The 15,895-nt window shown below is 50.4% G+C and overlaps 1 protein-coding gene across 6 annotated transcripts in view; it reads left to right on the top strand.

The window, feature by feature from the left end:
• RAB20 (RAB20, member RAS oncogene family) overlaps nucleotides 1-15,895 on the top strand; it is a 90,145-nt gene that overhangs the window by 20,719 nt on the left and 53,531 nt on the right. Inside the window, exon 2 of one of the 6 annotated variants that reach the window (XM_082366248.1) lies at nucleotides 13,434-15,894. The exons of the other annotated variants lie outside the window; for them this stretch is intronic. Within the exon in view, the coding sequence (XP_082222374.1) occupies nucleotides 13,434-13,611 (178 nt within the window). The 3' untranslated portion in view covers nucleotides 13,612-15,894. Of the gene's footprint in view, nucleotides 1-13,433; nucleotide 15,895 lie in introns of those variants that run through there. 6 annotated transcript variants of the gene reach the window in all.

Genomic DNA, 15,895 nt, shown 5'->3' with positions numbered 1-15,895 from the left:
CATGTGTGTGTCTGCATGTGTTGTACATGTGCATGCACATGCATGTAGGTACACACGTGCACGTGTGCATGTGTGTGTGTTGTACATGTCTGTGTGCGCGTGTGTGTGCACACCCGTCTAGCTTGACGCCCTGCCTGGCGCTTGGAGTGACCCTGCAGCCAGGGTGGGCTCTGTGCCGACCTGAAGGGAGCGCGAGCTGACTCGGTTAGAGGAACGGGATTCACCTGATTCAAGGAAACTGGTGAGGGTGCCGGCCCCGGGAGCCAGGGGAGAGCAGTTCTTCCTCTCTGCCTGGCCGCTTGTCCTGAAGAAGGACAAGCCCACGTGAACGGAGGCCGCTTTGAACACTTTCTGAGTTTCTGTCGTGACGGGAGCCCCCCTGTGAGGCTCTTGCTTCCAGGGTAGCCGTGAGCGCTGTGGCCGCACGTCACGGTGCCGTGTGTGGCTTGTTTTAAACAATCCCTGGGCTGCGTGAGGATACGTTGCTCCCACTTTTCAAAGCCTGTTGACCTACTGTTTACTTAGCCGGGCACCTCTTCTAGAGCAATTGCAAAAGCACATTCCGAACCTAATTGATTTCCAGTCTGATTAACTCTGGTTAGTTACTGTGTGACCGCAGGCCCTGGCAGCTCGAGTGACACCCGGCAGTGTCGCCCTTCGGCTTCCCCGGTTGAGCAGCTGCTCCGTCTGTAGCTGTGCCTGGGCGCCGAGGACCAGGGAGGGGGCGGCAGCGGGGGACGTGCAGACGCGGCACACGCAGGGCTGGGCTGCAGGGTTGGTCGTGTTAATGCTGCACGCGTCTCGGGGTGATGAGGGCCTCCCGGGACTGCTCCGTGGTTACCGTCACCCTGCCCCTGCTCCTTGTGGGGGCCCCAGGGTGGCAGCCGCAGAATCCAGGCCCCGCCCAGGCCTTCCCAACGAGAACCTGCATTTTAACCACATCGCTAGGTGATCCAAGGTCCAGGTCGTGAGCTTGGGCTTGCTGCAGCCGGGGGCAAGTGAGCTGTGAGTATCCAGAAGGGCAAGGGTCAGGCCACTGGCGCTTGCTGGCGCTAGCTTTACATGCAGTTCTACCATCTGTCCACCATCTTTCTTCCTATCACTCATCTCTCCATCATCTTCCTTCTACCTGTCTATTGTCTGTCTCCTATCTATTTTTAACTGTAGGGAATTTTTTTGTGGTAAAATACACATAACACTTAGCATTTTACTCAGTTTTAAGTGTACAGCTTGCTGGCTTTAAGCATGTTCGACTACCACCACCATCATCTCCAGAACTTTTTCATCTTCCAACTGAAGCTCCAACCCCATTAAACACAAAACCCATCCCCCTCCCTCCAGCCCCTGGTAACCACTTTTTTGCTTTCTATCTCTGTGAATTTGACTATTCTAGGGAATTATTTAAAATATTTACTTTTATGTATAGCATAATATCATTATATTTAAATATGGTAAACTAAGTTCAAACAAAATACTTTGATATGATTGATTTGAAAGGGTTTTTGCACTGTTAAATTGATACAATTATATTTAGGTACCCAATCATTCCCAGAAGGTGTTTCTGATTTTACAATGTGTGTCTATGGAAAATGTACTTTCTAGGGAATTTTATTAGAACACACCCGATCTGTTAAGCAAGAGGTAACTAGACATGGTAAACATATGTAAAATCCTTTGTTTCCTTAGGACTGTTCAGAAAAGGTTTAATATACTTCCCTTGCGTTAGAATTACAGTGCTCCCCGCTTATCCTTGGGGGATGCATTCCAAGACCCCCAGTGGATGCCTGAAACTGCGGATGGTACCAAGCCCTATACATGTTATATGTTTCTTATACGTACATATGTATGATAAAGTTTAATTTATAAATTAGGCACAGTAAGAGATAAACAACAATAACTAAAAATAAAGTAGAACAATTATAACAATACCCTGTAATGAAACAGCACACAATTCAAAACATGAATTGCTTATTTCTGAAATTTTCCATTTAATATTTTTGGACTGTGGTTGACCAAGTGTCATCTGAAACCTTGGAAAGTGAAACCTCGGATAAGGGAGGTGATTGTAACAGGAAAACATTTGTTCTCTGCTGTGTATTTCTCAGAAGACTTTATATTATGGAGAAGAAGACAAAAACATTCTGTTAGAAATAACTGGGGTATTTCCTGAGTGGGGTACTCCAGATAAGAAGCCATTCTAGATAACTTAATATTTTGAGAAAACCCTTTATAGAGTTAAAGAGTTTTCTTAACATGGTATTTGCAGTTCAGTCTTGTCTTTGAAACAAGTTAAAACTTGCTTCAAGAAATCTGAAATGATTTTAGTTTCCTGCTTTAATAAGTAGAGAATTTTGCAAATAATTGACTTTTTCTTTGACAATCTCATTTTAAAAAGTAATTCTCACAGGACAACAGAGTATCTGTTGAAGGTAAAGGATATTGGATTTAATATCCTGGTATGTGAGAGTTTTTGTTTTTTAAAGTTAAATCTGTTACATAAGTGTATTTTCTTTGGATTTGCCTTTTTTCTTAATACTAGACTGTTAAAGAAGGTTCCTTTATTTGAATTATTTGGTCTTGTTATTGAATTATTTTTAGTAAATCCATGTCTGAAAAGAGTGAAGCCATTTGAGAATTACATTCCAGTTATAATTATATGACCTTGAGAATTATTTCGTAAAACCCCGTCAGTGAGTCACAGGCAAGGGATTAACTTATGTGCAGGTAATTATTTGGGTGGTTCGTATGGCATATGATGTATTCTTGGTTTTTGTTCAGCCTTCAAATTGCCAAACAGAAACAACAGAGGTGACACATATGCTGATTTGGGTAAATGTCATTGTATATGTATTGAAATGTGAAAATAAATCTGTTTTTCTGAAACACTCTTCCTCTTCCCCATATGTTGCCATTTCTTTAGTTGGAAATCATTTGGGGTTTGGGTTCCTTTACTTCTAGAAGGAAAAAAGTCTCATTTTACAGGCGTGGGTCAGGATGACCGTCGTTAAATAGTTGCCGACTGATCTGGTAGTCAAGTCCCACAAAGCTGTTTTTCATTTCGTTACTAGTGTAAGCCCGTGGCCTTCCTAGACTCAAAGAATAATCATCGTCCTTTGTGTCGTGAAGCACGGCTATGTTTGGAATGCCTTTTAATGGTCACAGACGATTAAGAACAAAATTAAAGGACCTATAAATGCAAGCAACTAAGTTGGATTATTGGATTTAAAATAATAGTTTATCTTTAAAGTGTTATCTAATCACGGCCTTTGACGGTGTCATTCATTAATCTGTGTTGAGGTTTTAGGTCTTCCTTCTGGCAGAAAAGATACCCCAGTAATATCGTGGGGTAGGATTTTTTTCCTTTTCAACTTCTCGGCTTTCATCTCCAGCTGGTGGCTGTTGGATCAGTCTCTGCCTGCATGGAATTTTCGTGAGGTTCCTGTAGGTGACCCTCAGGCAGGGCGGTGGGAAGGGCCTGCTCTCTGGGTGATTCTGCCCTGTCGCTGAGGCCAAGCTTTAAGCCCGTGTAGATGGGAAAGTACCCGGCAGCCTCCAGCCCTGTCTCGGCGTTACTCTCATCATCTGAGAAGAATCCCTTCAGGGCGTCCACACCCTGTGGGGCGTGCTTCTACCTGAGGACTCCTGCTTTTCGCTGTTGGTGCTTATCTTGCCTTTTGGGGTTTGCTCAATTTCTGATGAGAGAGCTATTGCAGAAAGCATCCCATTGTTATTTCTTCTAGACTTTGAAATACTGCCATTCTTTTTCGAGGCCAGTTTTGTCCCGCTAACCCTTCTCGGAGTAGGACTCGATCTGACAGTGCAGGCTTGCACTCAGCACCTGGACCCTGGACCCTGGACCCTGGACCCGGTGGCGGGGGTTCAGGACCCGCCTCTGCCATTCGCTGCCTGTGTGCCCCTGACCTTCGTGCTCCTCTGTCAGCGTTTGCATCAGGCCTGGGGGTGGAAGTGAGGCCACAGTCCCCGCCAGGGGATGGGGGGTAGTAAACGGTCATGCATGTAAAGGGCTTGGATGGTAGTGAGTGCTGTAGACGGCTTAGCTCTTGGGAAAGTTATGCACCTGCAGTGCACTCGCTGTAAGAGCCAGAGCAGCTCCTGGTTCTGTTCTGTCTGCTTGACGAGGGCCCTCCGTGTGGACATTGTTCTTGTTCGATTCATGACTTTTGGTGTCTGTGAATGGGGAGGCCATCGGCCCGATTCACGCCTTCCTGTGGTAGGAGTTTCCTGGGACTGTCGTAACAAAGCTCCACAGGCTGGGTGGCTTAAAGGAGCAGAAATGCATCGTCCCGCAGGTCTGGAGGCTGGAAGTCTGAAATCACGGTGTGGGCAGGGCCGTGCTCTGTTGGGAAGCTTATCCCCACCCCCCAGCTTCTGGTGGTTTCTGGGGTCTTGGCTGGTAGATGCATACTCCTCACATCATTATTCCTCTTCACGTGTTTGTGTGTCTCTCCTCTTCTTATCGGGACACTGTTTGTACTGGATTAGGTTCCAACCTAATGACCTCGTCTTAACCTGATTACACCTGTAATGACTATTTCCAGATAAGGCTCCATTCACGGGCTCTGGGGATGAGCGTCCGGATGTATCTTTTGGGACCACCACTCAGCCCACTGCAGACGGATAGGAGACTTTAGAAATTACCTCTTTTAAGGACACATAGTTTTTTGAGGCAGGAGCCTGCTGTGTCCCCCTTTGCTGGCAAAGCAATAAAGCTATCCTTAAAAAAAAAAAAAAATTACCTCTTATAGGAGAAAAAGCAAGAATAAAAGATAGAGAAAGAGGGAGGAGATCATTTTAAACCCAAGAAAAAATCGACGTGAAACTCCTCGTTCCGTTCTCCAACTCCCCGTGCTGTGCCGGCCCCGCACCCAATAAAACGTGTCCCTCGGTGTCTGTTTTGGAAATCATGTTTCCTCTGTTTACTGTTTAGCCGTTGAGAACCTGGCAGGAGAGGGTTTGGGCCGTTTGTGAGTTCACGCTCCATTCGGAAGCCAGCTGGGATGTCCCAGGACGTGTGCGGCGGGAGATTTCTCCGTTTTTATGGTCTGACTTGGGAAGAGGACCTGCCAGCCTAGTGAGGAGGGCAGACAAGGGATGAAGAAGTGACCAGTTCGGGTCAGAGTGATACTTGCAGTTGCTGGAGAGCCCTTTCAGGCCACTTCCCCCTTCCCGTGGACCCAGCGGCCGGGTCGGCTGAGAGGCGTGGTCTCTGGCTGACCATGGTGCCGGCTGCCCGAGGGGTGCACGAGGCGGGGTTGGGGAGCGGACCCCGCTGGGAGGCACTGAGGCATGCCCACTGCCTGCAGGGGACAGTGGGGCGGTCTCTGTTTACGGAGGGAATCGGGCCTCCGTGGAGACACCTGGAGACGGAGGGGAGACGGGCTGCTGAGACAGTCCCCCCTGCTGGAGGGTCTGGCCGTTGCCAGCAGGCACATTCCCAGGGGGACACCTTTCAGAGAAACAAATGTGTTAGTGAGGCTTCTCCAGAGACACAGAACCGAGAGGATGTGGATATATATCTATCTATATATCTCCATTTATATACACTATATACATACACACTATATATACACTATATAGATATACACTAGATACATATACTATATATATACTATATACATATATAATATATATAGACTAGATACGTATACTATATATATACACTAGATACATATACAGTATATATATACTATATACATATACTATATATGTACTATATACATATATAATATATACAGGCTAGATACATATGCTATATATATACACTAGATACATATACAATATATATACACTATATACATATCTCTCTATATATCTCCATTTATATACACTATATATATATACACACTATATATATACTATATATATATATATATATACACACACTATATACATATACTATATATATACTATATACATATATAATATATACAGGCTAGATACATATGCTATATATATACACTAGATACATATACAATATATATACACTATATACATATCTCTCTATATATCTCCATTTATATATACTATATATATACACACTATATATATACTATATATATATACACACTATATACATATACTATATATATACTATATACATATATAATATATACAGACTAGATACATATGCTATATATATACACTAGATACATATACAATATATATACACTATATACATACACTATATGTATCCATATATATGTATATGTATATATATAGAAAGAGAGATGGACAGACAGACTGACACGGAGAGACAGGGATATTGATTTAGGCTGGGGCAGGGAGAGAGGAACTGGCTCTAGGAGTGTGGGGCTGGCAGGGCTGAAATCTGCACGGTGGGCTGGCAGGCAGGAGACCCCAGGAGGAGTTGCTGTTGCATCTTGAGTCCAAAACCTGTAGGGCAGCAAGGTTGGAAACTCAGGCACAGTATTTTATAACTCAGGTTGTAGTCTGGGGGCAGAATTCCTTCTTCTCCAGGAAGTCTCAGTCTTTGCTCTTAAAGCCCTTCAACTGATTGGACGAGGCCCACTGACATTATGGCGGGTGGTCAGTGATTGCTAAGTCAGTGATTGCCGATGTTAATCACATTTAAAAAAATACCTTCCTGGCAACATCTAGACTTGCGTCGGTCCACAGAGCTGGGCACCGCGGCCCGGCCACGCTGACACGTAAAATTAAGCATCACGCACGGCACGACGGTCGGTGGTGGATCACCCCCTCATTTCCTGGAGCCTCTGCGTGGAGGGTGGGTTCTCAGATGAAGTGTCCGCGCCCTGTTGCCCCCTCAGTTTGCACACACAGGTGGAGGCAGCTGTGCCCAGCGGCGGCTCCACACAGCCGACCCCTTTTATCACCCCGGGAGGACACGTGGACCCGTCTTCTGACTACATGGAAAGAGCTCTAAGCGTCTGGTCTCTGTGCACGTTCCTGGGGGGCAGCTGTTTCCACAGCTGTTCTCTCACCAGGTTCACTATCAGTGTCGAGACACATACACGCAGACGGAATGGTCCAGATCTTCCCTGTGACTGTAACCTGTAGTCAAAACGCGTCACACTGAACACAATAGAACTAAAGTCATCCTTCAGGTAGTAGTATTAATAATGCTGCGGGTGGAACTTGGAAGCTTTAGAAAAGGATTTTATTTCATGTTTTAAGCACCTCTTAGAAGGGAAGGGCGTCAGAGCTCATTCTGGGCTGAGCTGCTCCGGGCTGTGCTGGGGCCCATCTCTGAGGTCGCCCTGGAGTTTCTATTTGCTCCCCTCTCTGGGTCTGTGGATCTGGGTTTTTTTATCTTCATGTTGCCACGTCGATATTTCTGTGGGCGTTTTTGAAGTTCCTCTTTCTTTCACTGTCTGCACTTGCATTTCCTGGTAGACCTCACTCTTCAGCTGGCCTGGAATAAGGATCGTTCTGATTCTCACCCTGAATGACCGCCTCTTACCTCCCACTTCTGCTCAGCGGCTGCACATCACATTCTCCGGGGGGACTTTTAACGGGATTGGATACCACACCCCTGCTCTGCCAGGTCCTAGTTCCTGTGCTCTGGGGTAGGGGGTCCGAGAGTCCGTATTTTTTAAAAGCCGCCCCCTCCCCTGTTTAAAATGTGCAGCCAGTGTTGTAACGTGGTTTCTGGCGGCTGTACCACCCACTGGGTTATTTAAAACTATTTAAGCCAAAAGGACGCGACGCTCGGGGTGAAATGTGGGTCGTCATGTGGCCAGAGGACGCTGGAGCATCAGAGAGAATGCAATCAGGCATTTGATCTTCCTTGTCCAGCGGCAGGTTGGGGTGATTGTGGCCACTGACCTCTGTCCTCCTGCCCTGGGCTGCTTTTCAGTTCCAGTTCCACAGTGGGTGGCAGCCACATGACAAAGTGTCCCCGAGAAATGGGGAGAAGGTCGTCCTCGGAAAGCAAGCCTCATACAAATACGGAAGGTGTAGGAGATTGGTCAACAGCAAAGGTGACCAGCGGGCCCCAGGAGACAGTAAATGTGCTGATGAAGAGCTCAGACGGGGCGGTCCTGGGATGGTGGAACCGACCCTGAGGTTTGGGAGGAATCTGAGTCACGGTTTAATCGACCAGCCTTCACGGAGGGCTTCACACGAGCCAGGCACAGTTCCAGCCCATTGAATAAATTAATTCCGTCTTCACAAGCCCCTTTGGGTGGGTGTTGTCCACGTTTTGGTGATGGGAAACAGAGGCCCAGGGAGTTAAGGACCTGCCCCCAGGGCACACGGTGAGGGTTAATGCAGACAGTCTGTCTGGGAGTCGGGCTCTTTGTAGGCAGTTAGACCTCAGACGGCCTGGTCCCCGGGACCATGTCCTGGCTCTGGGCTCCACCTTCCTGCTTCTGTGGGCCACATCCTGTGCTTTCTGTGCCTTGGTTTCTCCCTCTGTGAAATGTGGGCAGGGGAAGGCCCACTTAGCGTGGTCGCTGGGGAGACCGCGTGAGTTTGCTGAACGCTGAGGACTTGTTAACTGTTACCGCGCCGAGCCAGCTTTCTTCCGGTCACGAGCCCAATTTTTCCTGTACCTGGGCCGGGAAGGGATGATGGAGATTAATCTCTCGTCCCCTGTTGTAAACCACCCCATTGGTATCCTGGGTTCCCACTCCACGTGTAGAGAATGGAATTAGCTCTCTGGGGGAATGGACAGTGCACTTCTTGATCTGTGATTCTGAAGACCTGACTTTGGGCTCCAGCAAACCTGTTAGGTCCTCCCCCGGGACCCTGTCCACTGTGGCCAGCTGGCCTCCCTCTCCAGCTGCTCTGGACTCACCCATCCACGTCCAGCCAGTTTTGCTGCATGTCAGGAGTTGGTTCTAGGATGTGTCTGATCGGATGCCGGTGGCATTGTTAACAGATTCTGTGTTTCTCCTTAACCACCAGGATAACTCACGTCCACCTCTGAACTGTGTTGGCAACACCAAGCTTACCATGTCATTTCTTGTTTGTTAATTTTATTTTATTGTGGTAAGAACACTTAAGGTACCCTCTTACATGGTGTTAAGTGCACGTTACACCGGGCTGACCTCAGCTACCGGGTTGCATTTGCACAGCTCATCTCTAGAAGTTTTGCATTGTGCTGGTGAAACTTGATGCCCGTGGATAAGTGACTCCCCATTTCCCCTCCCCCCAGACCCTGGCAACCACCATTCTGCTGTTCAGTTCTATGAATCTGACTATTTTAGATGCTTCCTAGAAGTGGAGTCGTGCAGTATTTGTCCTGCGACTGACTTGTTAGCACCTCCAAGTTCCTTGCAGCTTTATTCACAGTAGCCACGAATGGAAGCAACTTACATGTCCTTTGACGGATGAATAGATAAGAAAATGTGGTATATGCATACAGTGGAATATTATTCAGCTTGAAAAATAGAAGGAAATTCTGTAATATGCAACAACGAGGATACACCTAAGTGAGACAGTCACTCCTTGATTTGCGTCACAGACAAGCCAGAGCTCCTGGGCAGCCCCGCGTCCACCCGTCCTGCAGCCCTGCGGTCCGCCCACGGCCAGGGAGCCCAGGCCGCTTCCTGGAGGTGAAGGAGGCTGGGCCCCTCTCTCCGACCCCTGTCTCCAGCGCCATGGCAGGCTGTACGGCAGGGGCCACGTACGCCAAGCCTGGCAGCCTGACCCTCAGCCGCGCTGGTTAAACTTGAAACAACTTGTGATTTTTCTCGTTGCCCCCTCAGGGCTGGTGCAGCGTCAGCCCGGTGCCCTGGCACCCCCGGAATTGGACCACGAAGTAAAGGAAACTGCCAGAATTCCTAGAGCTTCAGCTTCGGAATTGGTGCTTAGGGACCTGGGTTGGGGAAAGAAGGAGAGAGAGAGAGAGAGAGAGAAAGAGAGAGAGGGAGAGGGAGAGAGAGAGGGAAATACCCGATTTGAGCACGTGGGAAGGGAACCTGTGAGCGTCCCAGTTCAAGCCCATCGCCGACGAGGAAGCCATCGCTCTGAGGGGTCCAGGAGCTGACATTACAGTGGGCTAGCAGCAGGGGCCTGACCTCCGGCTCAGCGCACATTCACAGACTACTGGAAAACTTACTCAACAGCCTTGGGTTCAAATACGCCCAGAGCCAACCGCAAGCGGCCTTGTCTCACCACCTCCCCACTTAGTCTTCACCGCCTCTGTGATGCCAGAAATACCAGGCTCCCACTTAAACGCAGTTAGGACTAAATTCAGAACCTTTGTTCCATGTCGGACTAGCCTGTCTTATTATTGGCCCTACGCTCATTTGAAAGCAGCCTAAAAGCTCCAGATTGCATCCAAAATGATATTTAAGAATTTCAAGCATGGGGGGCTTCCCTGGTGGTGCAGTGGTTAAGAATCCGCCTGCCAATTATACTTCAATAAAGATGTTTAAAAAAAAAAAAAAAAGAATCCGCCTGCCAATGCAGGGGACACGTGTTCGAGCCCTGGTCTGGGAAGATCCCACATGCTGTGGAGCAACTAAGCCCGTGAGCCACAACTACTGAGCCCATATGCCACAACTACTAACGCCCGCACAACTAGAGCCCGTGCTCTGCAACAAGAGAAGCCACTGCAATGAGAAGCCCACGCATCACAACAAAGAGTAGCCCCCGCTCACCGCAACTAGAGAAAGCCCGTGCACAGCAACAAAGACCCAATGCAGCAAAAATAAAATAATAAAATAAATAAATGTGTGTGTATATATATATATATATATATATATATATATGTATATATATAAAGAATTTCAAGCATGAAAACTGCATAATTGTAAATTCTTTAGCTGGGGTAATGGCATTTGATTTGTTTGCGCTGGTTGACGGGTAGATGACAGACCGTGGGATTTGATCAGCAGCTCTTGCCCGCCTCTTTTCAGGCTGGCTTTTGGGATGCTGTAGTTCCTACTTCCTTTAGTTATTCTGCTTTCTCTTTTGGTATTATTATTATTTACTTCTTTGGTTTTTTACAGGCAAACCAGACATTTTTATCTGGAAAGGAAAACTATTTTAGGCCTAGGCATTAACAGTGGCCTGTTGTCCTCAGAGAACTATGTGACAGACCTGCAAGCAATTCTCTCGGGATGGCTGGCATGACACTCTGTCCCCCTCCTGTGAAACCTGGTGGGTGGGAGCTGACGGCATTTTTAGCTGTTGGCAAAACCTCTTGCTGCCGGGCTCGCTGTCTGTGAGATGATCCTGTGTGAAAGGAAGAGTCCCCGCTCAGTGGTAATGATGGGGAAGCATTTCTGTTTTTTCTTTGCTTCTTGACTAAAGTTTCCTATTGCCAGCTTTGGAAGACACCTTGATCTTCATCTCCCATGGGGGTCCACGAAGGGACGGGAGAATGCTGTTTCGTTTCTGCCCGTAAGCGCACAGTGTAATTTGACATGAAACTTTAATAATTAAATTATTAGTCAGAGGGCTGACCTGCTGCTGGTATGCAGAAGGAGGGAATGTGGCTCTGCGGGTGGTGAATTCCAGAGCACCCCGAGGGTAGGCAGGCTGCCCTTCCCAGCAGACCAGGGCAGGGGCCCAACGGCTGTAAACTTGCTTTCCGGGAAGTGGCTCTAATCTTCAGGATCACTGCGGGATCACAGGACGCGCACCTCCAACTCCTGCCAGACCTGGCTGGGGCGTCACCCTCTCCAGCTCGCCTCCCCGTCAGATCACTTGGGGGACACTTGGGGCTTCACTGGAGAAGCAGGTCCCTGGCTTGGGGTCCTGCTCCGAGCGAGGGAGATGACAGCTGTCAGGTGTAGCCCGTGCGGCCCTTCTCCTGGACGCGGCACCCTTCTCTGCAAGCTGCTCTCTCCAGGGCTGCCGTATCGGCAACAGCCTGCCCCCGGGGGAGGCCAGAAAGTCGCCGTTTCAGAATGATTGGGGTGGAACTCCTCTGTACTTCTCGGCCATTTGGCTGAAACCTGGTTTAATGGCAAAGATCACTATATTTTATATAAGTAGCTGTGTGGAGGTGTCATGCCTTCAGTCCGAGCTCCAAAGACCCCTGGACCAGGGGTTCTTCATTTCTTTTGTGCCATGGATCCCCTTGTATCCGGGTGGCACCAGCCTGTGACCCTTTCTCTGAATACTGTATTTAAACGCATGCAATAAAACACCAAGTTTCCCCAGGAAACCAGGTTTTCTTTACTGGCAGGTCTAATAGCCGTTGAGATTTTGAGCTGATGATAAACATACACAACTGCAGTGTGGATTGAAAGCCTCTGTTATTTCTGTCGGCGACACAGCACAGGGATTGCTTCCTGTAGTCATTTCTGGTTTGTTGCAATGTGTCTGTGGAAGGAAATGCTAACTTTCAGTTAGAGGATGGTGAGAATAGAGATTACACCTTTCCCCGTTCAAGGTCATGGACTCCTGGGCTCTGTCCCCACTGTAGTCAGCGGGGGGCTCTGTGGCCCAAACTAGAGACTATAGCAGAGGAACAGCCTTTCATCAGAGGCAGTCTGGGGGGAATCTTGAGGCAGCTTGGCTGGGGGCTGCTGGTGGGATGAGCTGGGGGTTTGGTGCTTTGCCTGATGGAGAAGGAGCCCTGGGCGGGGGGTCAGGTGCAGGATGTCAGGGATGGAGTGTTGGTGTTACCCGGGGAGTGTGGACTCCGGTGGTCGCATTGTGCAAGCACGTAAGGACTAGGCAACTTTCAGTCCACTGCCGTCATTGACATGGGGGTCTTCGCATCTGCATCCGGGACAGGGGCAGACGATCCCACCCTGACCCTGTCCTCCCTGGTGCTTTCCCTGCCCACCCGCCTGCCCCACCCGCCTCGTCCTTCAGGGAGGAAATGTGGTCCCGCGGGCACCGAGAGGCTGGGGTGCTTTGGAGGGTGGGTGGCATGGAGCACAGAGGCTCAAGGCGCATGATTGTCTGGGGGCCGCTGCCCCACACGCACCCCACAAAGGAATGAAAGCAAACTCCGGGCCCGGTTCTTCGGGAGTCCGGATTCCAGTTAGGGAGCGGCATGTCAAGGGTGATTGATTAGATCTGCAAGGACCAGTGAGTGTGGGCAAGTGCGCTTCAGGTGACGTCAATCCTGGGCTCCTCCGTGGGGTGGGGGGACCCTCCCGGAGAGGCCTACCTGGTGACGTCAATCCTGGGCTCCTCCGTGGCGGTGGAGGGGGGGACCCTCCCGGAGAGGCCTACCTGGTGACGTCAATCCTGTGCTCCTCCGTGGAGGGGGGGGACCCTCCCGGAGAGGCCTACCAGGTGACGTCAATCCTGGGCTCTTCCGTGGAGGTGGGGGACCCTCCCGGAGAGGCCTACCTGGTGACGTCAATCCTGGGCTCCTCCGTGGCGGTGGAGGGGGGGACCCTCCCGGAGAGGCCTACCTGTTATGGAGTCCAACCTTGTACTGCTTGCTGCACAACGTGCCAGTCAACTGAGAGACAAGGTTTTGGGGCAAAGAATAGCCACTTTCTTTGCAATTCCAGCGGACCGAGAAGATGGTGGACAAGTGGCCCCAAAGAGCCATGTTTCCCAGTTATTAACAGAATCCAGGCTTCTTGTCTACCGAAACGGCAGGGGGTGTCGCTGGTTGTCGCACGTCCTTGGTGCCTGTATCCTTGGTTCTTGCAGCTGTCCACAGGTCAGGGCACAATGTTCCTATAAATCTCCAACAACACAGTTGTTATTTTTCTGTCCTGCAACTTTTTATCTCTATATGGATGGAAAAGAGTTATACCTTTAAAGGTCAGAGCCTCGAGAATGGGCTCTCCTGCACATTGCAGGCTCCAGGCAACATTCTTTTACGAAGGGGCAGAGCCAGCATGACCCAGCGCAGGCAACAGAGCCCAGGGTTAGCGCCAAAGGAATAGATCCAGTATGGAGTCAGGTTTGCTCTTCTCTGTTACACACCCAGGTCCAGGGGGTCTTCCCTCCGCCCATGGAGGGTGTGAACTCAGATGGCAGCCGTAGGAGGTGTGACTGATCCCGGGGCCTGGGACGCCTTCAGGAGGGGCCCCATTTTGCATTTATGAACTTCCCTCCCTGGAGTCAGTGAACCGTCTTCCCATCGTGAACGAGGGAGAAGGGAAACCAAGGGGGCCATTGGGGAAAACCTGGGAACAAACGTGGTCACACTTGGCCTCCGGAGACCCCAAGGTGAGGGGCACTGGTCTTGCTGCTTACTGTGATCTGGGCCTTTTACATACATCAGGGCTTCTGATGATTTGATATGGAGGAATACAGGTATTCACGTGTGACGAAATTTCAGTTCTTTGGGGGTTTAACCCACCAAGGTTTTCCCTCCCTTCCTCTCTCTTCCCCCTCCTCCCTTCCCCCTCTTCTCCTCCCCTCCTCCCTCCTCCTTTCCTCCCCCTCTTCCCCTCCCCCAGTGTCTTCCCCTGGGTCTGCAGTTCAGAGTAAAGGTGGGAGTTGAGATGGGTGCAGGGTGTAAATTCAGCCTCTGACATGATTGAGGCTCCCACCACCTAGCAAATGAGACCAAATGGTTACGAAACAAACCAAGAAATCTTACACGAGAGAAAAACTGTGTTGTCTTTTCTTTAAAAAAAAAAACAAATGGAGGGGATGATTTGCGGCTTCACTTACTCAGCGCATTTAGTGGCACCGAGCACGGGGTCGGTGGGTGGGGGGCGAGTAAAGCCACAGATCCTGTCCTCCCTGGTGGAGACAGGTGTCTATTAGCTGTGTGACCGAGACCTCCACTTGGGGCTGTGCTGAGTGTCTGCGTCGGGGCTCAGAGGGACGAGGGACAGGCCAGGACAGGAGGGGGACCTGGAAGGGGGCCAGGGACCCCCTGGGAGGTCACAGTCCGCAGAAGGCCTGGGAGGTGCCCACCCTCTCCCCAAAGGACCAGAGAGAAGGAGGTCGGCCCAAGGGAGATTTATGCTGTGTTCTCGCTGTGACTTTTCCAACTTAGAAAACACCCATTTCCCCTTAAAACTGAAAAGGCAAGGAAGGCCTCAGCCCTCCTGTGTGAAGTGTCCATTCCCAACTGCCCTGCCCAGGCTCTGAGGCGGGGAGCAGCCCTGGGCTGGGCTCAGGACTGTGTCCAGCTGTCCGGATCCTTCTTGAACCTTCTCCAGGGGATTTGCTGTCTGTCCCCCTCGGGGCTGTCACCTGGGGCCTGTGCAGCCCTGATTGGTGCCCACGGGCAGGTGAGGGAGGGAGGAAGAGGGGGGAGGAGGTCTGAGGGGCCCAGGGCCGTCTGCATCCGCTGTCGCTTCCCCACTCTGGGCAGGTAGGGGCTCAGGCTTCAGGGGTGGGGCCAGCCCTCGGTGGCGGGATGTCCATACCTGCTTTGCCGTGTGGCGTGCACAGTGGCACCCAACTTGGCTTGAAAGTGAAGTTGCCCTGTCTTCCCTCAAAGAGAGGGCATTTCCTTAGTGTGCGTGTTCTCTGTTCCGACACACTCACTTCTGAGCTCCTTCTCCAGGAGGTCCGCAGCCTGGGGGTGGGGAGGTGGCCTCGGAGGTGGGGCAGGGCCTTGGGCTCGGGGACCTCTGCTCCCCCCGGGAGCGCAGACTTGCTTGGTGCCACGTCAGCACGACTGCCACGCTGGGAGGTGGTACAGAGCGTGTCATCGAGGAGCAGGACCCTTGGCGGGAGCGTCGCGTGTAAACATCCGCGTGTGAGACGCAGAAATAAGAGCAAAGCCACGCCACCGCCCATTGGGGGGGAAAGCAGGGCCCGGCTGTCTTCCTCGGTCTCGGGGGTTCACTGCGGTGGGCGGACGGGGCTGTGCAGGAGCCGCTGGCCCTGGGGACTGGCCATCACCCCGTCTTTTTGCACAGCAGGGTCTCCATGCCGTTCAGCTCCAGCCACACCTACGTTTGGGGTCGCGATTCCATGGTCCCTCCCGGGGGTCCCTGGCGGCATGGTCGGGGGGCACTTCCAGAGAGGAGAGGTAACTGTATCTTTCTCCCCCCTC

This window comes from Balaenoptera borealis (genome assembly GCF_965194805.1).
Source record: "Balaenoptera borealis genome assembly, chromosome: 18".
Lineage (NCBI taxonomy): Eukaryota > Metazoa > Chordata > Mammalia > Artiodactyla > Balaenopteridae > Balaenoptera > Balaenoptera borealis.
Note: the sequence above shows the minus strand (reverse complement) of the source record. Positions and strands in the feature narration are given on the sequence as shown.